This window comes from Diabrotica virgifera, chromosome 1 (assembly GCF_917563875.1).
Source record: "Diabrotica virgifera virgifera chromosome 1, PGI_DIABVI_V3a".
NCBI lineage: Eukaryota > Metazoa > Arthropoda > Insecta > Coleoptera > Chrysomelidae > Diabrotica > Diabrotica virgifera.
This window is the reverse complement of record NC_065443.1, coordinates 31,815,047-31,841,632: the sequence shown is the minus strand read 5'-3', so window position 1 is coordinate 31,841,632 and position 26,586 is coordinate 31,815,047. Positions and strand designations below refer to the sequence as shown.

At 32.7% G+C, this 26,586-nt stretch overlaps 1 protein-coding gene and 1 long non-coding RNA gene across 6 annotated transcripts in view; one reads left to right on the top strand and one right to left on the bottom strand.

Annotated features, from left to right (window-relative positions):
- Positions 1 to 5,633: 5,633 nt before the first annotated feature.
- LOC114325629 (zinc finger protein 239-like) overlaps positions 5,634 to 26,586 on the top strand; it is a 36,619-nt gene continuing 15,666 nt past the window's right edge. The window contains exons 1-2 of one of the 5 annotated variants that reach the window (XM_050646996.1): positions 5,634 to 6,026; positions 25,193 to 26,575. In XM_050646996.1, coding sequence (XP_050502953.1) covers positions 5,792 to 6,026; positions 25,193 to 26,040 — 1,083 coding nt within the window. In that variant the 5' untranslated portion in view covers positions 5,634 to 5,791 and the 3' untranslated portion in view covers positions 26,041 to 26,575. Of the gene's footprint in view, positions 6,027 to 17,527; positions 20,404 to 25,192; positions 26,576 to 26,586 lie in introns of those variants that run through there. The other 4 variants (XR_007697248.1, XM_050647032.1, XM_050647112.1 and 1 more) reach the window with 4 other exon arrangements.
- Positions 17,883 to 26,014, bottom strand: LOC126882308 (uncharacterized). Its single transcript, XR_007697273.1, has 3 exons — positions 25,919 to 26,014; positions 25,751 to 25,834; positions 17,883 to 18,001 (listed from the first exon to the last, which is right to left on the bottom strand). It is a non-coding gene; the product is annotated as an uncharacterized LOC126882308 (long non-coding RNA).

Below are 26,586 nucleotides of genomic sequence, written 5' to 3'. Positions count from 1 at the left end.
TTTATATAATAATTGCATATCATATCAATATTGTCGAGCAATATATAATTTTTCTGCTTCAATGACAGAAGGTATGAAAATGGTATGAAATATACGTCAATTTGACAATTTCAATTGACAATATGAATTATTTAAGATAGTTTCAATATTTCTCCGCGACTCGCGCACGGTCGTTTCTCGTTTCCCTTCCAAGTACTTGCACACCGCGAATAGTTATGAGATTTAATATTTTACATTATAATATTAATGGTTTCTTTAACAAAAAGCAGGATCTAATGGTGTTTCTTAACGAATATGCTATTAATATCATTCTTCTATGAAATGAAATTCATTTGAAATTTTCACAACACTTGCATATTCCCAATTTTTACTGCTATAAGGATATGGTTGATGGATGGGGTGGAACAGCGGTACTTATACATCAGTCTCTGGCAGCTGATAGGATAGATATTTCACACATTCACGTGCTTGAAAAATGGCAGGCTATCATTGTCAAATTTGAAAAAAATTATTAGGTTCATATAAGGCACCAGATTTCGTTGTCGGAAGGAGATGAACTCCTAGTAATCCATCGTTAGGGGAGGAAATGCTTTGCACATTGACTCTACCTGTATTTGAGGATATTGTATCTCGCCCGGTGAAATCTAATACTATTGAGTGTGAACTATTCTCTTAAATGAACTCTAATTGGCTTTATTTGACCGAAAGGATAATGTGCCGGGTCAGGATGGAATAACATTTTCCATTTTGCAAATTTTCCAGACGCGGCAATCAATTTCCTGCTAAATTTTTTCAATTTATGTCTAAATGGAATGAATGAGTGGGAATGCGTATTCCCACGTATCACAAACAGTGTGTTTAATTCCCAAACCCAATAAAAATATAAATTGTCTTTCGGGTTGGAGACCAATTGTTTTATCATCGTGTTAGTAAACTTTTAGGGAACATGAAAAATAAGGTTAGACTGGTATGTAGAACATTTTATGATCCTATCGCCTTTCCAGACGCTTTCGTAAAGGTAGAGGGGTGTCTGAAAACTTAATTCATCTTGTCAATAAAATCTCAATGAATATTTCAAAAAGGAATGTTTCGCATAACAGCTGCTGTTATGTTGAACATTTTTTCAGCATCATTGGCTGATAGAGTGTATATCATCCAATTATTAGATGCCTTGGGAGATCTCAATTTGCCATGGTTACTTATTGAATTGGTTAAACATTTATTGACTAATCGTTTTGTGTCTGTTCTAGATCCTACTTCCTACTTCCTTAAATCTGTTAGGGCCAAGAACTACCAATGTGAATGTGGGCCTTTGTAACCCTTACAAAGATTATTGGCTAGCTCAGCCTGGAGTAGGTCCTGTGATGTGCAACAATGAATCACTTTTCCAAGGATCTAAGGGAGGTTAATCAATAAAGTTCAAAAGTAACTTCACATATTCATTTATTGACCCTGGTAAATAAATCAGATACACATTATTGCTATTTAATATACTGAAACAAGGAAACTGAAGATTATTAACAAAAGAAATTTATTGCCAAGGAAACTAATTTGTTCAGTAGCACTTTGCTAACGCCTGACTGCAAGAGGGCTACTTATCTTTGCGTCCGTCGAGGGATCTTCGTTGCCGTCCTCAGGTCTTAGAGGGACTTCGGCTCCACGTACAGTAGGAAAAATGAAAGAATACCCATGAACGAACATATAAAAGACGCTGTATTTTCCTGTCACCGTGTCACACAAAAAATTGGCCAGCGCAAGTACATGTAATAATTATTATTATATCTACTTGCGATGGGCAATTTTTTTTTGTGACACAGTGACAAAAAATACAGCGTGTTTTATATGTTCGTTCATGGGTATTCTAGCATTTTTCCGACTGTAGCCTCTGTTGACTGGAGGTGTTCGGATGCAGGCCCTTATTGTAGTTGCGTCGGCACCGGTGCAGAACGGCGGCTAGATTGTACTTTATGCATACAGCATGGGAATAGGCTCTCCCCAGCGACTAAGAAAAAAAAACAGTGCGTATTACTATGGGTATAATAGCACATGAGATCTACGTTTGGCAAGGAGACCCAGTTCGCGTATAAGTAGACCGTCTTACTAAAGTCAAAGGGTCCCAACTCATACCACTGAACATTATTTCCTTGCCCAATCTTCTTCTTCTTGTGCCACTCCTATCGGAGATTGGAAATCATCAAGGCTACCCTGACTTTGTTTACAGCTGACCTAAAAAGTTCATTAGTGGTGCAGCCAAACCACTCTCTCAAATTCCGCATCCACGACATTCTTCTACGGCCTGGATTCCGTTTTCCTTCTATTTTTCCTTGCATTATATTTTGAAGTAATGCGTATTCCTTGCTCAATGAAAATACACAAAAGTAAAAATTGTAATTAAAAACTGAATAAAAATTATCTAATGATAGCAATAAGCGTAAAGAAATAAAGATAATAAATAAAAAAAACTTAAGCATTGCAAGGATCGCCGCTCACTAAAATATTAGCCGAAAAGCATAAGGTAAATTATAATTAAGAAAATTCTCACCCCAAATAAGTTGGGAAAAACTTCTTGTAGATATTATTTCATATGTTTTACTTTTACTAAGTTTTATTCGGAAGAGAACAAATATTATATGAAGGCACTCATTTTAAGTGGTTAACATATTGGAGAAAAATTAGTAGGTATTAACGAATTTATTTGATGGTCGCTAATTACAATAAATAGTTCGGGTTTTAGAAAATTATTATTTGAAGTAGGTACTTTAGAGAAATAGGACACGAGCTAGAACAATTGAAGTGCTGAATTTAACTTTTGAATAGCGAATGGGGACTTAATTTGAATGAAAAGACTACAGAATGAAATGTAAACTAAAACGAAAAGGCTTGGAACGAAAATGAACTCAAATGTCAAAAAAAATGAAGAGAAAATCTATATGTGAAAAGTAAAACACAAAGGAAGACAGACAATAGGAGAAACTATAGAAAGGAGATGGAACATTATAACGTTACACCTTCCTCAGGGTTATCCTTTGAGTCCAGTATTATTTAATATTTTCGTTAATATAATCTCATTTTGTGTTGCCAGAGGATGTTCTAATTACTCAGTATGCAGACGATGTTATGCTCTCTATTGCTCCAGCAACAGCTGGGTGGATGTTGTGGAAAAATTAAATGGCACAGTAGAGAGTAATATCTAGCAGTAAACTTCATGATATGGGAATGTGTCTGTCATCCAGCAAAAGTCAAGCCATTTTTTTGATAGAAATAGGAAAAATATTCCGACTACACTAATTTCATTGAATAACACGCGTTTAAATTGGAAACAAGCAGTTTCCCATTTAGGAGTTATTCTAGATAGTTCCCTTTCTTGGAGAAATCAAATCATTTAGGTCTTCCAGTAGAATTAATATGATTCGTTGTTTGTGTCGAACTTGGTGGGGAGCACACCCTGCAACTTTACTCACCCTATAATATAAGACATATATTAGATCACACCTTGACTATAGATCAATTTTTCTGTGAGGTATAGTGCTCGTTCTCTACTTACAAAATTGGATAAAGTTCAATATAGAGCGCTTAGAGTGGTAGGCGGATTTATGAGGTCTTCTCCAGTTCATATAATTTTGTCAGAGTGCGGAGAAACACCGTTAGATCTTAGAAGAAATAGCTAGCATCTAAATTCATATTAAAAGTGGTAGCCTATGACAACCCAATAATAGGTAATGCCTCAATTGAGCAATTTCACAATATCTTTCTGGATTACTTTAGTTTTTTGCGAACAAAATAATTCCCACCAATACTGGCTGCTTTCCAAAATACTCTACATGAAATTCATGAGGTAGCACATAGCTCCTTATTGTCACTCCTTTCCTCTTAATACTCAGATTTCTCCTATGGTTTACGAAACTATCAATATGGGCAAAGAGGCAAATAACCAAACCAAGTTTATGCCATGATACTTCAAACCTCAATAACTGGTTAGAATATAAACTTATTTTCACAGATGGGTCCAAAGATAAACAAGGTACCTAATGTAGGTAGGTACATTGGGATATACCTTAACGAGAGAACACAGTTAACAGCAAGATTATCATATGCAAATTCAATCTGCTCAGCAGAAGTATTTGCCATTAAAAAAGCATTAGAGTTAATCCAACAGAATAATTTTACAAAGTGGCTCATCTGTAGTGATTCTAAAAGTGGTCTGGAAAAAATTACATCAAGACCAAGCTACAAGGCGGCAATAGACCCACAAACTCCCCAACTAAAACAAAAACTATGTGAATTTGACGAACAACATAGAGAAATTAAATTTGCATGGAAGTCACACTGGAATTTTGGGGAATGATAGAGCTGACCATCTTGCGAAACTTGGAAGAAAGTTACCTATTAGTGAAGAACCAAAGGCCTACTATGTATTGGTTGGAAAAATCGATTCCAACAAATAGGACAGGCAAAAGGAATATTACTTATTGCTCACAAGTTACAGTTCAATATAAAAAGGCATGGTTTACAAAGTTTCCCAACCTGGGGAGAGGTATAATTACACAAATGTGTCGTATGAGGAGTAGACACATATATATTTATTTATTGAAGGTAGTGCTTTCAAGTCAGTGTTTATGTGGCAGTTTAGGAACTTTACAACATGTTTTATTGGAATGTACTAGGTTCCATAGAGAGTCCCAGTTGTTTAGAAGGGAACTAGAAGGTGATCCGACGCAGTAACTGATGTGTTATTTAAAAATTTAAACTCAAAAGACTAATCGCCGTGCAAAAGTTTTTAACATCAACAATGACGCACAGGACCGCATTTAGGTCAATTGATGCCCTAGGCAACTCGCTAGTAGCCGCCCTTCAAACGTGTACGATTTTTGCGAAAAAAATGCCGCTCTAGGCATCTGCCTATATTGCTTAATGGATAAAGCGGGCCTGATGACTCATGTGTAGCTTGCCTTGCTTAGACGCTTATGCTTGCTTGTAATGCATGTGCTTAATGCAGTTTTGCGTGGTAGTATCTAGACTATTAATAGGAGAACTTTAGTTAAGGGACTAAACAATTAATTTTTTTTTTATCTTTTAACTATTTCAGATTCAGGAGCTATGAGCTTAAGTCTAGATGAGATGTACCTTAAGTACATGATACTATAAATAACAGTATTATTATATAGTTATTTATAGCATCTTAAGTACGGCTCTTGAATATTCAAGTTTATATTCACGGATGATGGCGGGATAGCCCTGGTCGCTAAGGCCATTCAGATGAAAAGAAGAAGAAGTGTCAAAGGAAGAAGAAGAACTATAATCTTGAAATCTTGATTCTTCCAAATCACGTGATATAATATGGCTGCTGGATGGCGAAACTGTCATCCATAGGCGTATCCAATGTTTAAACCACTTCATATTTAATTTGCTATCACAATTTCACAAATTTCGCTACACAATTAACAAAAAAACAAAACCAAACAGGATATTCTTTACAAATTTCTCAATATTCAATGTAAACATTCCATACATCATGACCACCCCCCTTAACTGTGTCTATGGCCATGTAAGTTTAGCCATCCACTTCATCCACCGACCACCACTGACAGTTCATTGGAATCCCTAATTCTTGATCTTATCCATAGATTAGGATCTTATCTTGACGATGACAATGTGTGATGTGGATGTGTGTTAACTTTTAAAATTTATTTATAAATGATTTTGTTATAAGCAATAAAACGGTTTTGTTCTTTGGATATAAACATTATTAAACTGCAATTAGTACTACGTAAAATCAAATTTAAAAACAAATATGGAAACAGAACAAGAAACTAGTGAGGAACTTTGCAAAATAGAAACAGATAATGAGGTATTTGATGGTCATTTGGATGTCTTCAAAATTGAAATCAAAGAAGAACCTAAGACAGAAAATGAAAACCATGAATTTGATTATTTAAACTTGCATGAATTCCCTGTTAAAGCTGAATTAGAACAAGTCGAATATAAATTTACGCTATTTGAAGAAAAGCAAGAAACAAATGAAGAAAGTAAGTAATTAAACTGATTAATACATGATAACAAATTAATTGTATGTTGAGGAACTTTGTTATTAACTGAGGTTAGGGAATCCGTATACCTACCTAAAAATACTTGTGGTAGGTTTTAATAAATGCTTATTGAACTAATCAATTGTAGAGATTAAATGTGCAGTGTATGCTGTAAAGAATATTTTGTTAAACAAAGAACAAATTATTATTGTTTATTAATTTTAACATCCCTTGCTGACTAAGGCAATAGTCACTATACTTTATTTCATGTTAAGAATACAGATCAATGTTATACTGAATTCGCTCTATCGAGATTCACTTTGACACTGATGTTAGTAATTTCTTTTTTGGGAAGTTCAGTTGTCAGAAGTGACTGGAAATTACTACACAACCAACTCACCTGCTCATAGCCAATATTAGTAGTAGTAAACAGACATAAAAATAACATAAACCTTACGCCAATCAATAATTATTTATTTACACCAGCGTTTCCCAACCGGTGGGTCGCGACCCACTAGTGGGTCGCGGACAGATTTAAGGTGGGTCGCGGCGTGGCTCTTACAGTAGCTGAGTGACGTACAGAATACAGAATAGCATATCATCATAGGTGAGGGATGGGTCGCGAATATGAAAAAACATCAGAAGGCGGGTCGCCAGACATAAAAGGTTGGGAACCACTGATTTACACCATTATAATGTGTTGATAATAAATGACAAATTTATTTATTGTACAAAATAAAAATATTTTGTAGATGAGATTAGTAGACACTCCCACTATTTCTAATAATTCTTCTTTTTTTAATGAAAGATTAAGTTGATTTTAGCAGTTAATAGTGTGAGGTAGGAATTTTTGTGTTGTATGTTTCCTATTCCGAATGTGTCAAAGTGAATCTCGGTAGAGCGAATTCAGTATACCAAACCTCTCAGTCACATGTTGCTACTAAACTGTCAATATATGATTCATTCTAATCAGAATACACTAATGGCATCAGCAAGCTGCTATCATCCATAAGAAATGCTTAGCTACATCTTTTCAACATTCTGTTCTTAATGTGAAACGGTCGATAGTAGGGACAGAATAGTATGTGTGCACCTATTCCTAATGTCCTATCTAAATTTTTCTCATTTGTCATTTTTCATGGCATTGGAACCTAACCACTAAAATACATTACATATTTCAATATACACTAGGACATTACGCAGGTACGCAATTGATATTATAGTACCTACCTTATATACCTAGCGTTAATTTAGTTACTTTATTTTGGTGAACTTAATTATCTACTAAAGTAAAAGTCAAACAATAAGGAATGCACATAAAGGCTATAGCGTGATAAGATGGTCAAAAATGCCCCTGCACCGATCAGCCCCGCTACTTTTGTTTTCGATAAAGGATATAACATTATGCCCTCATGCAAATTTTTAGCTTCCCAGAGTTCCTAGAACCTCTTGAATCAAGAAAAGAAAAATTTTTAGGTTTTATTTTTTTGAGCACAATTCTGCTTCAAAAAATTTGAAAATATTCAGGATTATTTCATTCATAGGAGATTCTGACCAATAGAAAGCTACAGAAATCTAAATTAAATCGATAATTTTTGATAATTTCCCGTCGTCAAGTATATTACATCAGATGCCCTTCGTTGCTACGAAAAAATACATTCAGTGACATTAATGACAATTAATGTTTTAAAAATTATAAAAGTGATGACTTTCAACTGTCAAATTAATATTTATAACAACTGTTTGTTTAATTGTACTAATTTGTACTTACATAAATAAATTACAATAAAATTTTGGTTTTGAACCGTTTTATTCATGAAATAATCGCAACAAATTGCACTCGATCTCTAAAATTAATATAGAATTTTAGAGCTCTTGTGCAATTACTACTGAACATATATCTTTTGAATACAAAACAGCCTGATTTTTTAAAAAAATTTATATTAATAATTGAACCCAGGAAAGATTTTTGAAATTTTCCAAAAATTTTTAGGTTATGATATGATTTGGCCAACTTTTAAATAGTATTTTTTTTGTGTATTTTTTGTCGTTCCTTTGAATGGCAGAGGCAGAATTTTTAATATCTGAGTGGAAAGAACGACAAAAACAGCCCTGGAAACTTGGAAATGATTTCAATGACAGGCGCGGATCCAAGGGGGGTCAATGGAGTCAATTGCCCCCTCCTTGAGACCTCGCCTGGTGTCTTCTGACACTTTTTTTAAGAAAGAGATTATGGTTGAAAAAAAAAAGTTTTTTGTCCTGTTGAAACATACCCAAATATGGCAGAAATCTTTGGAATCCCCTTGGAATAAGAAATGAAAAATTCCCACAATAAATCTTTTTATTACCATCTATTCAATTCAATGCCAGAGACCAGATAAAAATAGTAATTGCCGCTGCTATGTTATGGCAATTTGTTTTTTAGCAAGGTTTGTATTGTTGACTCCAATAAAGTAAGCCGGTGGTAAATAGACACTGCAGGCTGCGTACAACATCATGCCGTAGGAAAATTATTCCTTTTCGTTACTTTTAATAAACTTTGAAGGACAAAAACTATCTTATTTTCTAAAATTGTAATTCTATTGTTAGAAGGATGTCCAAAGTATCATGTAACAGAGACTTAAAATTGGCATTAAGGGTCCACCTACGTTTCTAGGTCTTACTATATGGTGTCTAGTCTTGGAGTGTGAATAAAATCGATCTAAATCGCCTTGAGGCTCTCAAGATGTGGTGATATAGAAGAATTTTAAGAGATTCTTGGGAAGAGAAGATTCAAAACTCCACAATACTAGAACGTCTCAGCAACACTACTGAGATTATAAAAAGCATCAAGAAGAGAAAGCTGGAGTATTTTGGACATGTACTGAGAGGTCCCAAATATAGGTTGCTACAAAATATTATGCAAGTAAGAATAGCAGGCAAACGCAGTCCAGGACGAAGAAGAACTTCATGGTTGATTAGGGTGGCAGTGAATAAAATTAAGATAGCTATGACGGTAACCACCTTTCTGAAAGGATATGGTACATGAAGAAGAAGAAAGTAACAGCCCATCACGAAAAAGAATCCTGCATATGCCAGTGACGAGAATTTTTTTATTTCATTGTCTCCACCTTGTCAGGTTGCTGGATCCGCTGTTGCAATGACATTATAATAATATTATATTATTACACATTAGTTGGTTCAATACTTCAAGGCAATCAATTTGAACTGTTTATCATAAAATTAGTGAATTAGTCAGTATTTTGAATGTATATTTTGAATCTATTAAAAATATGACTCTATTAGCCGCAATAAATTATCAAATTGATAATAATACAGGGTGTAACAAAAATACAGGTCATAAATTAAAGTACATATTCTGGGACCAACAATAGTTTGATTGAACCTAACTTACCTTAGTACAAATATGCACATAAAAAAGTTACAGCCCTTTGAAGTTAAAAAATAAAAATCGATTTTTTCGAATATATCGAAAACTATTAGAGATTTTTTATTGAAAATGGACATGTGGCATTCTTATGGCAGGAACATCTTGAATAAAAATTATAGTGAAATTTGTGCACCCCCTAAAAATTTTATGGAGTTTTGTTCCCTTAAACCCCCCCAAACTTTTGTGTATGTGCCAATTAAATTATTATTGTGGTACCATTAGTTAAATTTGATATTTTCAAAACTTTTTGCCTCTTAGTATTTTTTCGATAAGGCAGTTTTTATCGAGATGCAGCTTCTTTTTTAATATGTTTACATAAAAAATTTAAGGAGGTTTTGTGCCTTTAAACCCCCCAAATGTTTGTGTATGTTCCAATTATTAAAGTATTACTACGGTACCATTAGTTAAACACAGTATTTATAAATTTTTTTTGCCTCTTTGTATTTTTTTGATAAGGCACCTTTTATCGAGATGTATCTTCTTTTTTAATATGGTTCAAAGTATACCTAAAAATGTAAATCATATAAATTTTCATATTACAGTAGACTCCCGTAAGTTCAGCCTCGGTTAGTTCGGTCTCTGCTTAGTCCGGCCGGCTCTCTGAGCATTAATCACACACTTTGCACATCAAAAATCATTAGAAAAGAAAATTCAGAAAAAAATTAAGTACTGACTTTTTTTAAGTGTTTAAGAAGCCAAACCACCAATGTGCAATAATAGTTTTAAATTTTATTAGGCCCAGAGTTCTGTAAGTATTGTTTTATAGTATTTTTGTAACAGTCTATCTTTTTATGTCTATGTTAAAAATATGTCAGAGTATTACTCTGTGTTGTCTTCTACTTAATGTACAAGTGTTTTGTTTTTGCTAGATCCATACAAACAATAAATGGGCATTTTTTTTGATAAGCATCGGTTAGTTCGGCCACTTTTAAGTTCGGCCTAGGGTCCGGTCCCGAGGTGGCCGAACTTACGGGAGTCTACTGTATTACCAAGTCTCCATAATCGTACTTAACCATATACAAATATGTGGTGGATTTGACAAATATTCAAAATATCTCGATAAAAACTGACTTTTCGAAAAAAAAAGATGCAAAAAATTTTTTAAAACATTATGTTTAGCTATTGGTAGTACAATAATAATTAAATTGGAACATACACAAAAGTTTGGGGGGGTTTAAAGGAACAAACCCCCTATAAAATTTTTAAGGGTGTCCAAATTTCACTATAATTTTTTCTTAAGATGCTACTGCCATAAGAATGCCACATGTCCAAAATAGATTTTCATTTGGTAACTTCAAAGGGCTGTAACTTTTTCATGTCCATATTTGTACTAAGGTAAGTTAGGTTCACTCGAACTATTTTTGGTCCCAGAATATGTGATTCAATTTATGACCTGTATTTTTGTTACACCCTGTATACAGTATACAGCGTGTCTAATTTAACATGAAGACACCCCTATATTTCGGCTATCAAAATATATACAGATTTGAAATTTTGCAGTCATACAGGTTGATGGTTCACATTTTTTAAAATAGTCATCTGAAATTTAAATTTTAAACCCATCCTACTGTGAATCCACAAACAGGGTGAATTTTCGATGTGCAGTTTGATTTGGTTCGCGTTAGAGATATCGAAGTTGGAAAAATATTATTATAACCCTACATAATTATTAGGTAATTATAATTATTTTTTTTGCAAAAAATGTTTTAATAAAAAATCCGCAAAAACGTAAAATCTATAGTTTTTTTTTAAATATCGACAGAACGAAACATGCTAGGTACATACAACCTTATACCAAAAGAAAGGTTGTAATATTTACTACAAAATGCAAAACAAATATACAAGGTGTCCCATTTAAAAAAATTGAGAAAATTTTGTATTTGCAAATAGTGATCACACTGTGTATTTTATGGCTAAAAGTAAAAGATATTAAATTATTTCAAAATAACACTATATTATAAAAACTTTGACCTATCACTTAAATTTTTATTACCTTGAAAACATAATCCACAACCCTATAAATATTACCATTTTCTCAATAAAAATGTAAATATTTCGAAAATTATTAACTGTATGCCTATAAGACCTTGTACAAATTTTTCATATTTTTAAATAATATATTCAAAAATCATTTAATGTATAGGGTGTTCCATTTAAAAAAATACAACTTTGGTTCATACCGTCGTTCTGACTTACCCTGTATAATCGAAAATAATAATAGACGTCCTTGATACACATTAGTTTTGGTATTAACATTTTTTGTACATCTCATAGTTTAGCCGTAATCAAAGAAAACCAGAGGTTTGGCACATATTGTATAAATCTACGTCTACAAATCTTGTTTTGCATCATGATTACATTGTCAGGGCTTTCGAAGATGGGTACCAAGTGAATCCAATTATACTGATTTCTCGAAGGCCTTTGACATAGTTATCCATTCTTTACTCATCTTTAAATTAAGATGTATTGGCTTTCCTGAGTCGTTTCTTTCATGGTTGAGTAGTTATCTTGATGAAAGAGTTCAGGACCTCGATTTTTGACCCTTCGCTTCGTTATCGAACATATTCGTTTCGTATCTGTTTAGTGTACAGATAGCGAATGATCGATAACAAAGCGAAGGGTCCAAAATTGAGGTTCAGTTTGTTTTTATAAAGGGTTCACTTTCGATTCCTATCTTGCTCAGTTTAGGGGTCCCACAAGGCTCACATGTGGGTCCTCTTCTCTTTTTGTCAGTTTTTGCTATTTGTTGATGACCTCAAATCTGTCTGATTGTCAATGGATCCAGTAAGACTAGACTTCCCTATATAATTGGTCTCTTTCCAATTGTCTCCAGTTGAATAAAGATAAGTGTTTTATTATATCATTTAGCAAGTCTAAAAATAATGTTGTGTTAAACTATCATATTAATACAAGTCTTCTTTCAAGAGTGACTGAAATAAAAGATTTGGTGGTGTTATTTCTGTGGTACTAAGGCAAAACCCAATTTGTCAAAAATTATCGATTTTTCGTTTTTAATGCCAATATGTACATTGAGTGATGAAGAATATGATGACAAAACCCTACATGGGTTTTTTTCCATCCATGTAACCAGTAGATGATAAAATTAGTTTCCGATAAGTCCACTATTACAACAACACTGCGAACTTTGCACAGATTTGACAGTTCCTTGTCATTTATCCCACACATTAACAATTTGTCAAATAAAGCATACCGTAATTAGCCCAGTCGGGATACCATTCGACCTTGCATTAGGAGCTGCCCCAAATTTTATTTTTCTAATCTTTAGGGGGGGGGGGCAATAGTAGTATAAATTTAAAATCTCGACTGAATTTGACCCTTGCGTTAGCCGCCATCTTGATTTTAAACGGGAACCGTTTTTGCTCAATATCTCCACCATTTTCAACTTTTCGACACAAAATACACAAACTAAAATTGTTAAAAATGCGATTTTTTATAATTTCGTTTATTATAATTTTTTTCGTGCGGTCCATATTTTCCGAGTTCTGGGGAAAAAACAGTGACAGTTAAAGCATAATTATTGATTTATTGAATTATCTCGTTTATTATTACTTTTACAACAAATTTTGACCTATACAAAAATGAAGAGAATTAAATTTTGAACAATTTTGATCTCGTTTAATTTTTTTGTTTTTTTTGATAAAATCAATATTTAAGGTAGTACGTATGCGGTAAAGGCGCGAGCGTAAGACCCGATTGATTTTAAAGCAATTGTTTTTGTTCAATATCTTCCCCATTTTCAACTTTTCGACAAAAAGTGAAACAATTGAAATTGTTGCAATTACGATTTACTACAATTTTTCGAGAGAACCAGTGGCGGGTCTAAGAGGGGGGGTGGGAAAATTCCCCTTAACGGGGCCCAAAATTAAAAAAAAAATTGTTAAAATATTAAAACATGTTAGCTGACATGAAACTTAACTATCGACACAAATTCAACCAATAAAACCCGCTAGTTAATAAAATTAAGTGAACTTAATGCATATAAGTTATTATTTATATCTTTTATGTACTTAGTTTGGTTGGTGTGTCATCGGAAGTTTCAAAAATTGTATAAAATATAATTCTCTTTATTTTTGTTTATGTACAATTATGTCGTAAAGTTAATAATAAATGAGACAATTCAATAATTATGCTTCCCCTCCACTTCCAATATTTTCCTCCTTAACTCGGAGAATATTGATCGCATAAAAAAATTGTGGAACAGAAATTGTAGGAAATTGCGTTTTCAACAATATCAGTTCCTACCGTTTTTGTCGAAAAGTTGAAAATGGCGGAGATATTAAGCAACAACGGTTCTCCTTTAAAATCAATATGGCGGCTAATGCAACCGCGGAATTATTTATACTGATTTCTCGAAGGCCTTTGACATAGTAATCCATTCTTTACTCATCTTTAAATTAAGATGTATTGGCTTTCCTGAGTCGTTTCTTTCATGGTTGAGTAGTTATCTTGATGAAAGGGTTCAGGACCTCGATTTTTGACCCTTCGCTTCGTTATCGAACATATTCGCTTCGTATCTGTTTAGTGTACAGATAGCGAATGATCGATAACAAAGCGAAGGGTCCAAAATTGAGGTTCAGTTTGTTTTTATAAAGGGTTCACTTTCGATTCCTATCTTGCTCAGTTTAGGGGTCCCACAAGGCTCACATGTGGGTCCTCTTCTCTTTTTGTCAGTTTTTGCTATTTGTTGATGACCTCAAATCTGTCTGATTGTCAATGGATCCAGTAAGACTAGACTTCCCTATATAATTGGTCTCTTTCCAATTGTCTCCAGTTGAATAAAGATAAGTGTTTTATTATATCATTTAGCAAGTCTAAAAATAATGTTGTGTTAAACTATCATATTAATACAAGTCTTCTTTCAAGAGTGACTGAAATAAAAGATTTGGTGGTGTTATTTCTGTGGTACTAAGGCAAAACCCAATTTGTCAAAAATTATCGATTTTTCGTTTTTAATGCCAATATGTACATTGAGTGATGAAGAATATGATGACAAAACCCTACATGGGTTTTTTTCCATCCATGTAACCAGTAGATGATAAAATTAGTTTCCGATAAGTCCACTATTACAACAACACTGCGAACTTTGCACAGATTTGACAGTTCCTTGTCATTTATCCCACACATTAACAATTTGTCAAATAAAGCATACCGTAATTAGCCCAGTCGGGATACCATTCGACCTTGCATTAGGAGCTGCCCCAAATTTTATTTTTCTAATTTTTAGGGGGGGGGGCAATAGTAGTATAAATTTAAAATCTCGACTGAATTTGACCCTTGCGTTAGCCGCCATCTTGATTTTAAACGGGAACCGTTTTTGCTCAATATCTCCACCATTTTCAACTTTTCGACACAAAATACACAAACTAAAATTGTTAAAAATGCGATTTTTTATAATTTCGTTTATTATAATTTTTTTCGTGCGGTCCATATTTTCCGAGTTCTGGGGAAAAAACAGTGACAGTTAAAGCATAATTATTGATTTATTGAATTATCTCGTTTATTATTACTTTTACAACAAATTTTGACCTATACAAAAATGAAGAGAATTAAATTTTGAACAATTTTGATCTCTTTAATTTTTTTGATAAAATCAATATTTAAGGTAGTACGTATGCGGTAAAGGCGCGAGCGTAAGACCCGATTGATTTTAAAGCAATTGTTTTTGTTCAATATCTTCCCCATTTTCAACTTTTCGACAAAAAGCGAAACAACTGAAATTGTTGCAATTACGATTTACTACAATTTTTCGAGAGAACCAGTGGCGGGTCTAAGAGGGGGGTGGGAAAATTCCCCCCAACGGGGCCCAAAATTAAAAAAAAAATTGTTAAAATATTAAAATATGTTAGCTGACATGAAACTTAACTATCGACACAAATTCAACCAATAAAACCCGCTAGTTAATAAAATTAAGTGAACTTAATGCATATAAGTTATTATTTATATCTTTTATGTACTTAGTTTGGTTGGTGTGTCATCGGAAGTTTCAAAAATTGTATAAAATATAATTCTCTTTATTTTTGTTTATGTACAATTATGTCGTAAAGTTAATAATAAATGAGACAATTCAATAATTATGCTTCCCCTCCGCTTCCAATATTTTCCTCCTTAACTCGGAGAATATTGATCGCATAAAAAAATTGTGGAACAGAAATTGTAGGAAATTGCGTTTTCAACAATATCAGTTCCGACCGTTTTTGTCGAAAAGTTGAAAATGGCGGAGATATCAAGCAACAACCGTTCTCCTTTAAAATCAATATGCGGCTAATGCAACCGCGGAATTCAGTCGAGATTTTAAATTTACACTACTATTGATCTCCCCTAAAGGATATAATTATAAAATTTGGGGCAGCTCGGAAAAAAGATTCAATTCAGTAATTATGCTCCCCCACCACTTTTTTCTATTTTCCCACTTAACTCGGAAAATATCAACCGCATGAAAAAAATTGTTAAAAAGAAATTGTAGGAAATCATATTTGGAACAATGTAAGTTGAAAATGGCGTAGATATTGAACAAACAATTGCTACAAAATCAATCAAGCCTTACGCTCGCGCCATTATCGCATACATACTACCTTAAATAATAACTTTAGCAAAAAAAAAGAGAGAAACTAAAATTGTGTAGAATTCAATTCTCTCTATTTTTGTATAATAACATTTTTGTCGTAAAACTAACAATAAACGAGATTCAATAATTATGCTCTATTTATATATAACTGTCACTATTTTCCGCTATAACTCGAAAAATATCGATGGCACGAAAAAATTGTAAAAATAGAAATGATAGAAAATTATATTTTCAACAATTTTGGTTGTTATACTTTTTGTCGAAAAGTTGAAAATGGCGGAGAGATATTGAGCAAAAATGGTTCTCGTTTAAAATCAAGATGGCGGCTAACGCAATGACGGAATTCAGTCGAGATTTCAAATTTACACTACTATTGACTCCCCCTAAAGATTAAAAAAATAAAATTTGGGGCAGCTCCTAATGCAAAGTTAGGCCTGTTATTCGTCTAACCCGACTGGACCCAATCTAGGTTTTAGCACAAGAAACTCTCGAGATCTTTCCGTACCCAGATATAGAATTTTATATCTTACTTTCGTCCGTAGCATCCTGTCTTAAGCTTCTAAAATATGGTCACCATACTATTTTAACCATATTTACACCCTTGAAAAAATTCAAAATAAGTTTCTCCGGATTTGTGCTTATAGATTAAACTTAAAGAACATGTCTTTGGTGGAACTAAGGTCAATGCTAAATATTAGTTCCTTAGAAGACTACAGAACTAAATGTGATTTAATTTTTCTCTATAAACTACTTGACCATACCACCGACTGTTCTGATTTATTAAATCTTATCAACTTTAGATGTAGCACTCGAATTCTTAGGGACATGCCCTTATTTCTATAAAACACTATCACACAAACTGGCAAATTCTCTCCAATTAACAGGATTCTGACACTGGGAAATGACTTTAGTCAATCTTATGATCTGGTGGATATAATTATCTGTAAGATTTAAACACTGCCTGACTGAGTATGTTAGGAATCGAAGATGAGTGACCTTTACCTAGGTGTCTTCATTTCATTTTAATTGTCAGAGATTTTCATTTTAATAATATTTTCGGGAAATTTAAGTTACTTAAATTATAATCATTTGTTTAACAATATTTAATAATTATTTAATACTTAGTTTACTATTTGTGTTATGGTTAGGATACTTTATTTTTGTTAAATTTTTGTAAAATGGAGACATTCCGTAAAAAATAAATAAATAACTGACATCTGTCATAATATTGGGGGTTAAGTATTCAGTAAAAAGTGGTACAGTGGTCGGAATTCTTCAGCTTTGATAGTATTGCGTATTTTTTTGTATAGAGGTGATAGTACTTATTTTTAATACATCAGGAATTTTACCCGTAGCAAGAGATGTAGTAATTTTATTAAATTTAACATAACGTGCCCAATGGTTTCAAAAACTTCCTTTACCATTCTGCAATTTAACGTTTCGTGTAGTGAGAATTTTTGAACATGAACTTTTAAAATATTTTAGGTTGTTCCAAAGAGGAGATCAAATTGGAAACTATGGAAACTTTACCTGCACATTCATCTCAGATAGAAAATTATACAGATCAACACGCTGAAGAAAAAATATTAAACAAAAATGTGGAAGTTGTGACTGGACAAAGACCTTATAAGTGTGGAATTTGTTTTAAGCAGTTTAGTCGAGGTGGAGATTTGAAAAGGCATTTAAGGATACACACTGGAGAAAAGCCTTACAAGTGCGCAATTTGTTTTAAGCAGTTTATTCAAGATGGACATTTAAAAACGCATTTAGTGGTACATACTGGAGAAAAGTCTTACAAGTGCGAAATTTGTTTTAAGCAATTTAGTGAAAGAGGCACTTTGAAAAGTCATCTGAGAGTTCATACTGGGGAAAAGCCTTACCAGTGTGAAATTTGTTTAAAGCAGTTTTCTTTAGCAGGTAATTTGACACGACATATGAGAAGACATACTGGAGAAAAACCTTACAAGTGTGAAATTTGTTTTAAAAAGTTTATAGAATCAGGAAGTTTGAAAAAGCATTTGAGAGTGCACACTGGAGAAAAGCCTCATAAGTGTGAAATTTGTTGTAAGGAATTTACTGAATCTGAAAGCTTGAAAAGGCATTTGAGAGTGCACACTGGAGAAAAGCCTCATAAGTGTGAAATTTGTTGTAAGGAATTTACTGAATCTGGAAGTTTGAAAAGGCATTTGGCAGTGCACACCGAGCAGAAACCTCATAAATGGGAAGTTTGTTTTAAGGAATTGACTTAATTAGGAAGGTTGAAAAGGCATTTGAGATTGCACACTGAAGAAAAGCGCTGCTAGTGAGAAATTTGTTTTAAGCAGTTTACTACAATAAGTGCGTTCGCGGGTGCCTGTCGACGACTAGTCGGCGACACATTAGCAGCAAAACGCATGCGCACTTTAAAATGATATAAATATTATCGTTAATAGATAATTATACAAGGTATATTTACCTAGTATAATTTAATAATTAGTTATTAATATTAATTAAAAGTAAATATACCTTGTATATTTATCTATTAACGGTATTATTTATATTAAGTGAGGTTAGAAATTGTCGGCGACAATTTGTCAACTGTACCCGCGAACGCACTTATTGATTTCCTTAAAAAGACATTTGAGACTGCACACTAGAGAAACGCCTCACAAGTGTGAAATTTGTTATAAAAAATTTACTGAATTAATAAGTTTGAAAAAGCATTTGAGAATGCACACTGGAGAAACGCCTCACAAAATGTGAAATTTGTTGTAAGAATTTTAGCGAATCAGGTCATTTGAAAAGACATTTGACATTGCACACTAGGGAAAGGCCTTACAAGTGTGAAATTTGTTTTAAAAATTTATTGAATTATGAAGTTTGACAAAGCATTTGAGAACGTACGCTTAAGAAAAACAGATGTGAAATTTGTTTTAATTTATTTTTGTGCAGTTTTTCGCTGTGCCCGTCTGATCCACAAGATCTACGTTATCACTGAAGCCGAAGCTTACAACCTGAAGTTGTTATTTCCTACAACCAGCTGCGAGTTTTTGAATTTTGCTTGGTGTATCCTAAATGTACCAGGATCTTGACAGACTTAAAAAAGATTTTGTTCGTAAAATTTAATTTGAAATATGAATGGATAGATTTTTAAAGGTTTCTTCTCATTTTTAAGCAAATTCCATCATTCGACAAATATTATAGTAAGAAGTAATCAACATAAAAATGTTCTGAAGCTGTTTTCTTGTGGCATTTTTGACAATTATATTTTTGATGGGATTAAGCCACAATTGGTTGTAATGATAATCACATTTTTATATTAACCTAAGGTTATATTTACATGGAAATCCAACATCATTTGATTTTAAATTTTTTTCTTTTTTGATAACGATTTCCGGATTGGAAGCCGAATCGGCAAAAACTAACCAAATAGTATATTGTACAACAAGTGAGAAAAAAGACATATTTCTCACGAGAACAGAAGTTGGTTGGCACGAGCCGAGGCACGAGGCGAGTGCTGCAAATCAAGCGAGGGAGTAATATGTCATTTTCTCATGTGTTGTACACTGTACTTTTTCTATGGATGCGGTTTTGTCAAGAGTTCAAACTTCAAAATTAAATAATTTAAGTGCTTTTAGGTTAAATATTATATGCATAAATTTAAATAAAATACATATAAATTTAGATATTTAGTATTCTTAAAATTTATACATATAGGTTATTTATTTAAAAGTCTAATTAACAGTTATTTTTGAACAGTTTTGAAAGATAATTCCTGTTAAGTTTGACTTCAACACATTTTATTTGACAAGATTAATTGTGTTTGTATTGTGTGCATGTTACCATGGAAACGGCGATCATATGTACGTAAAACCGTAGGAGAACCCGTGAGAAAAAATATTTCTCACTGCAATGGCCGACTTTTCTCACTGCCTGAGAAATTGTTCGTTTTGAATGTAAGTGGTGAGAGAAGTTGCACATTGTATAGCATCTATAGAAAAATGTAATTATCATTACAACCATTTGTTGCTTAATCCCATCAAAAATATCACTGTCAACATACAAATGTTAAATAATCAAACATGAATAACCATTTTCAATTTTTGATTTACATGTTTACTCTGATTGGAGTGCGAAGGGAACCATTCTCGTTGGAACTTTACCGCGCTGAGCAGATGGGACGTGAATTATAAATTGTAAAATTCCCTCATCTTCTTTAGTCTCAGCATCCGTATGGCTTGCAAATTGTATAAGCCTCGGAGGTCTAACCAGAGAAGGTTCTCATTGTTTTCAGTCTGGTGGGATGTAGAGTAACATTACGTTGTTTTATATGCCATTTGAGTGAAAACTTAGTCTGTTAAATAATCAATAAATTGATGATATGGCCCGATTTTCATTGAAAAGTCCCGAATTTCAGATATTTCAGCCTTATCCCGAATTTAACTAATTGTAGTTGGTCACACTGGAGAAAAAAGCCAACAGTAGCGCGTCATCAATATTGCTTGGGAGATAGTAGAATCCTTTTCTTGAGCATTTTTCAATGCGTCCAAATGATAGAAAAAAGGTAAGTGCGTGATAATACACATTTATGACATTTTTTCTAACATGACATTTTAGTTAAATCTGACAGTTGTCACATTTTATTTGCAATTTGGCATAAGAACAAATCAAGTCGTGTTTATTGCATTTATAAAATGGTATTTTCTTTTATTTGTATAGCCTTACTAAATTGTACAGATTATATTCGATTCGTTGATATATTATATAATTCGTAAATAATTTTTTCTTCGGTTATAGCGCCATCTATCGACAACTAGAATAACGAATAAATGTTATAAATGTAATCACAGACGTGCCTTTTTTTCTGTCACACACAATTTAATGCGTTAGAAAGAAATCGAAAAACTGTGGCGCACTGAAAAATGCCCATGAAAAGGACTCTAGCACACCTTTTTTCGAGAAAGTTTGCAACAGTGCGTCGGGATTATTTGACATAACTAATATGAAAGCTGAATATTGTGACATTATACTCATAGACGCGCTAAATGGAAGTAATAGTAAACAATTTTATTATAAGTAAATAAATATTTATACAAATAAACCAAAATAGGTGAAAATTTTATTATAAGCGTGTATTTTGGCCTTTTTTTTTATTTAATTTTAAATTTTGAACGATTGATGATGATATTTCTAGACAAAAAGTTCTCCTAAAACTTTATATACTCGCATTAGAATTCGAAATATTTTTACGTAAAATATACTTATTACCACAATTAATTATTAGTAAAACTCGACTGCTTCTGCGTTACGCTTTTTTGCTCAATGTGCCTGGTCTACTCTTAATATGTTTGGGGCTATTACACTTAGAAATCTGACGCAGGTTTGTCGAAATGACAGTGAGTATTCCTCTATGTTGCATAATCAGTTGTTAGTCATAAAATGTTCGATTTCTTGTTAGAGTTAAAAAATTTTAGTAGTTCCAATGTGACACAAAATCTAGGCATGGAATAAAAAAGTTTATTTGAAGAAAGTGTATTTTTTACTCTTCTTAATGGCGGTACAGGCTCGTGTTTTTAATATTGTATTTAATTATAGAGTAATTTCTACATACTAACATATTTCTCAAATTGGGCTCTGCACCGCCATTCTTTACTATACTACGAATATGTGTCAAAATATTCAAAGGGCCTAGCCGGGTAAGATGATGAAAACTGCCCCCAACTTGATTGGAATTCCATATAGGTCACCGTTTCGCATATGTAGTGAAACTCACTTTCTGAAATTTTCAGCCCCCTAGAGCCTAATTAGGGTTTTTATGTTTTTATTTTTTATCTCAGCCGCATCGAGAACTAGCGAAAAACTTTTAATAAAAAAGTTGTTATCTTTAAAAAGTTCTGTCCTAAAGTTTTTTTTTAATTTTTGGCGGGAAATTTAAATTTGAGAACGATTTTAAAATTTTAAATGAGTATAAAAAAATAACTGAGACATTCGTTTTCACGAAAAAAATATATAACGTGTATTTTTGCATAATTTTTCACCCTGAATTTTTTCAAATTTTTAAAATTGGTGAAACGCACCTTTAAAAATAAAAAACCGCAATTTTTCGTTTTTTTTTTCGCTTTTTGGAACAATTTTATACATATTTTTCACAAAAGGTAACACCGTCACTAGAATAGGTAAAAAACTGAAAAATAATTGGGGTTTGCTTAATAAAAATTTTTTGTAACGCCATCCGTTTTCAAATACATGGCGTTGAAGAAAACAAAATTTTACACTTTTTTTGCGATTTTGCCGAAACTACTGGCAACATTGTAATAAAACTTGGGGGGTTTTAAGAGATAGTTATTGTGGATGTTTTGACATACAACTAAGGATTTGATATTCATAATTGGCGCGCATAGGGGTAATGGTCTGAATTTTTCAAAGAAAAAAAGATAGTACGTCACTGATAAATTTCAAAATTTGAATTTAATTAACAATCATTTTTGAAGTCCTCGTTCAATTTGCGATAAAAAAACTTCTCAATTTTCATAAGACGCGCCGCTTTGCTGCAAAAAATAAAATATCTTAACGCTTCCAAAGTATTCGAATTAGTTTTTATAATGGATGTACGAGTTTATGTAGATGTAGAAACTACTATGGTTTATTTTTTAACCAAGAGGAGTAAGCTAAAAAGACAGATTCACACCCAAGAAAGTCACTAGAATAATAACCGAATACATCTTCTTTTTTGGTGGATCTAGTCGGCCCACAACGGTAATCCATATATTATATTAAATTAATACGTCGCTAAAGAGTTCCAAAAACAACTGCTTTTTATATAAAATCAGACTAACAATCTAAAAATTAAAGGAATAACACAGAAAACATAAAAATCGCCGATATAACTTAATTAACCTATGAAATGTCACTAGTGTCAAAATTTGATAAATATCATTAGTGTCAAAATTTTATAAGAGTGGAGTAAACTTGCCTGCGGTTGGACCAATTACAAACAAGAAATATAGCGCGGTAAAGGACATCGCACACATCTTATGGAAAATATAATGTCACTCAAATTCAATAAAATTTATACCAATAGATTCGTTTAAAATTAACGATCAAATCTTATCATTGCGCCAACTCTCTATTTTCAAAAATAAGAGCAGAAATTGATATAAATAAATCTGAAATCAAATGGTTAGGTACATAAGTTAGAGAGAGAAAAAATATTTTAAAATACCCAGATTTTCGGTACTCCATAAATCAGCGGATTAGTTTCACTAATCCGCTTAGGCCCAGCGGGATTTAAGCTGTTATGAATAGCACTCAGAGCAATAATGATTGTAAACTAACATTTTATGGACTCCAAAAATGTGATTTCGATAAACTTTAATTGCAATTTGCGCCGTAATTAATCATAATTAGAAGTTGGCGCAATGATAAGAATTGATCGTTATATTAAAACGAATCTAATCGTATAAATTTTATTGAATTTGAGTCACATTATATTTTCCATAAGATGTGTGCGATGTCCTTTGAATCACTTCTCTTGGTTAAAAAACAAACCATAGAAGTTCGAATATTTTGTAAGGGTTAAGATGTTTTATTTTTTGAATAAAAATGGCGCGTCGTATGAAAAAATAGGAAGATAGATTTTTCGTTACAAATTGAACAAGGAATTCAAAAACGATTGTTAATTTGAAATATGTCAGTTTCGTACTATCTTTTTTCTTAAAAAAGTTGTATGTCAAAAAATGCACAACAACAACCTCTTAAAATTCGCCAAATTTTATTACAATATTGCCAGTAGTTTCGGCAAAATCGTAAAAAATGTGTAAAATTGTGTTTGCTTCAACGCCCTGTATCTTGAAAATGGATGTCATTACGAAAAATTTTTATTAAGCAAACCCCAATTATTTTTCAGTTTTTTACCTATTCCTGTGACGGTGTTACCTTTTTTGAAAAACATGTATAAAATTGTATAAAAAACGAAAAAAAAACCGAAAAAATGTGGTTTTTTATTTTAAAGGTATGTTTCACCAATTTTAAAAAGTTAAAAAAATTCAAGGTGAAATATTATGCAAAAATACACGTTACATATTTTTTTCGTGAAAACGAATGTCTTAGTTATTTTTTTATACTCATTTAAAATTTTAAAATCGTTCTAAAACTTTAATTTCCCGCCAAAAATGAAAAAAAAATTCGGACAGAACTTTTTAAAGCTTACAACTTTTTTACTTAAAGTTTTTGGCTAGTTCTCTATGCGGCTGAGATAAACAATAAAAACCCTAATTAGGCTCTAGGTGGGTCACATAACCACCTAGGAGGCTAAAAATTTCAGAAAGTTAGTTTTACTATACAGTGATGAGCGCGCTAATAACCGGCAAAATAGCGCAAAAGGTGGAAAACGTATTAAGTTGTGAGATAAAAAGAAATGAAACTAGTCGAGCTTTGAAATTTAGCGATATTAACCTTTAAATTTACATTGTATTGATCGTTTCCCACCTTTAGATGTATCAGATGAGTATGTCAACTAAAACTGTCACTGTGACAGTGGTAGTTGCGAAACTCGTCCGATACGTCTAAAGGTGGGAAACAATCAATATAATGTAAATTAATAGGTTAATATCGCTAAGTTTTCCAGCTCGACTAGTTTTATTTCTTTTTATCTCACAACTTAATAGGTTTTCCATCTTTTGTGCTATTTTGCCTGTTATTAGCGCGCTCATCACTGTATATGCTAAACGGTGACCTGTATGGAATTCGAATCGAGATATGGGCAGTTTTCATCATCTTACCCGGCTATGCGCTTAAAAGCAGCAATCTTGAAACGAGTTTTAAGTTTTGATGTCGCGCTACTGTAGCCTCATTTGTTACTTACATGTACCAATAATTGTTCAAAAACGGCAATTTCTAATAGTTTTTCTATAGTATTCGGTAATAACTGGTAACTTGGTCGGAATTCTTCAGCTTTGATAGTATTGGGTGTTTTTTGTATAGCGGTGATAGTACTTATTTTTAATACATCAGGAATTTTACCCGTAGCAAGAGATGTACCTACCTAGTAATTTGATTAAATTTAACATAACTTGCCCAATGGTTTCAAAAACTTCCTTTACCATTCTGCAATTTAACGTTTCGTGTAGTGAGAATTTTTGAACATGAACATGAACTTTTAAAATATTTTAGGTTGTTCCAAAGCGGAGAGCAAATTGGAAACTATTGAAACTTTACCTGCACATTCATCTCAGATAGAAAATTATACAGATCAACACGCTGAAGAAAAAATATTAAACAAAAATGTGGAAGTTGTGACTGAACAAAGACCTTATAAGTGTGGAATTTGTTTTAAGCAGTTTAGTCGAGGTGTAGATTTGAAAAGGCATTTAGTGGTACATACTGGAGAAAAGTCTTACAAGTGCGAAATTTGTTTTAAGCAATTTAGTGAAAGAGGCACTTTGAAAAGTCATCTGAGAGTTCATACCGGGGAAAAGCCTTACCAGTGTGAAATTTGTTTAAAGCAGTTTTCTTTAGCAGGTAATTTGACACGACATATGAGAAGACATACTGGAGAAAAACCTTACAAGTGTGAAATTTGTTTTAAGAAGTTTACAGAATCAGGAAGTTTGAAAAAGCATTTGAGAGTGCACACTGGGGAAAAAACATACAAGTGTGAAATTTGTTTAAAGCAGTTTTCTGTATCAGGTAATTTGACACGGCATATGAGAAGACATACTGGAGAAAAACCTTACAAGTGTGAAATTTGTTTTAAGAAGTTTACAGAATCAGGAAGTTTGAAAAAGCATTTGAGAGTGCACACTGGAGAAAAGCCTTACAATTGCGAAATTTGTTTTAAGCAGTTTTCCACAAGAAGTTATATAAAAACACATTTAAGAATGCACACTGGGGAAAAACCTCATAAGTGTGAAATTTGTTGTAAGGAATTTACTGAATCTGGAAGTTTGAAAAGGCATTTGACAGTGCACACCGAGCAGAAACCTCATAAATGGGAAGTTTGTTTTAAGGAATTGACATAATTAGGAAGTTTGAAAAGACATTTGAGATTGCACACTGAAGAAAAGCGCTGCTAGTGAGAAATTTGTTTTAAGCAGTTTACTACAATGACTTTCTTAAAAAGACATTTGAGACTGCACACTAGAGAAACGCCTCACAAGTGTGAAATTGGTTATAAAAAATTTACTGAATTAATAAGTTTGAAAAAGCATTTGAGAATGCACACTGGGAAACGCCTCACAAAATGTGAAATTTGTTTTAAGAATTTTAGCGAATCAGGTCATTTGAAAAGACGTTTGAGATTGCACACTAAGGAAACGCCTTAGAAGTGTGTAATTTGTTTTAAAAAATTTACTGAATTATGAAGTTTGACAAAGCATTTGAGAACGTACGCTTTAGAAAAACAGATGTGAAATTTGTTTTAATTTATTTTTATGCAGTTTTTCGCTGGGCCCGTCTGATCCACAAGATCTACGTTATCACTGAAGCTGAAGCTTACAACCTGAAGTCTTAAAAAAGATTTTGTTCGTAAAATTTTATTTTAAATATGAATGGATAGATTTTTAAAG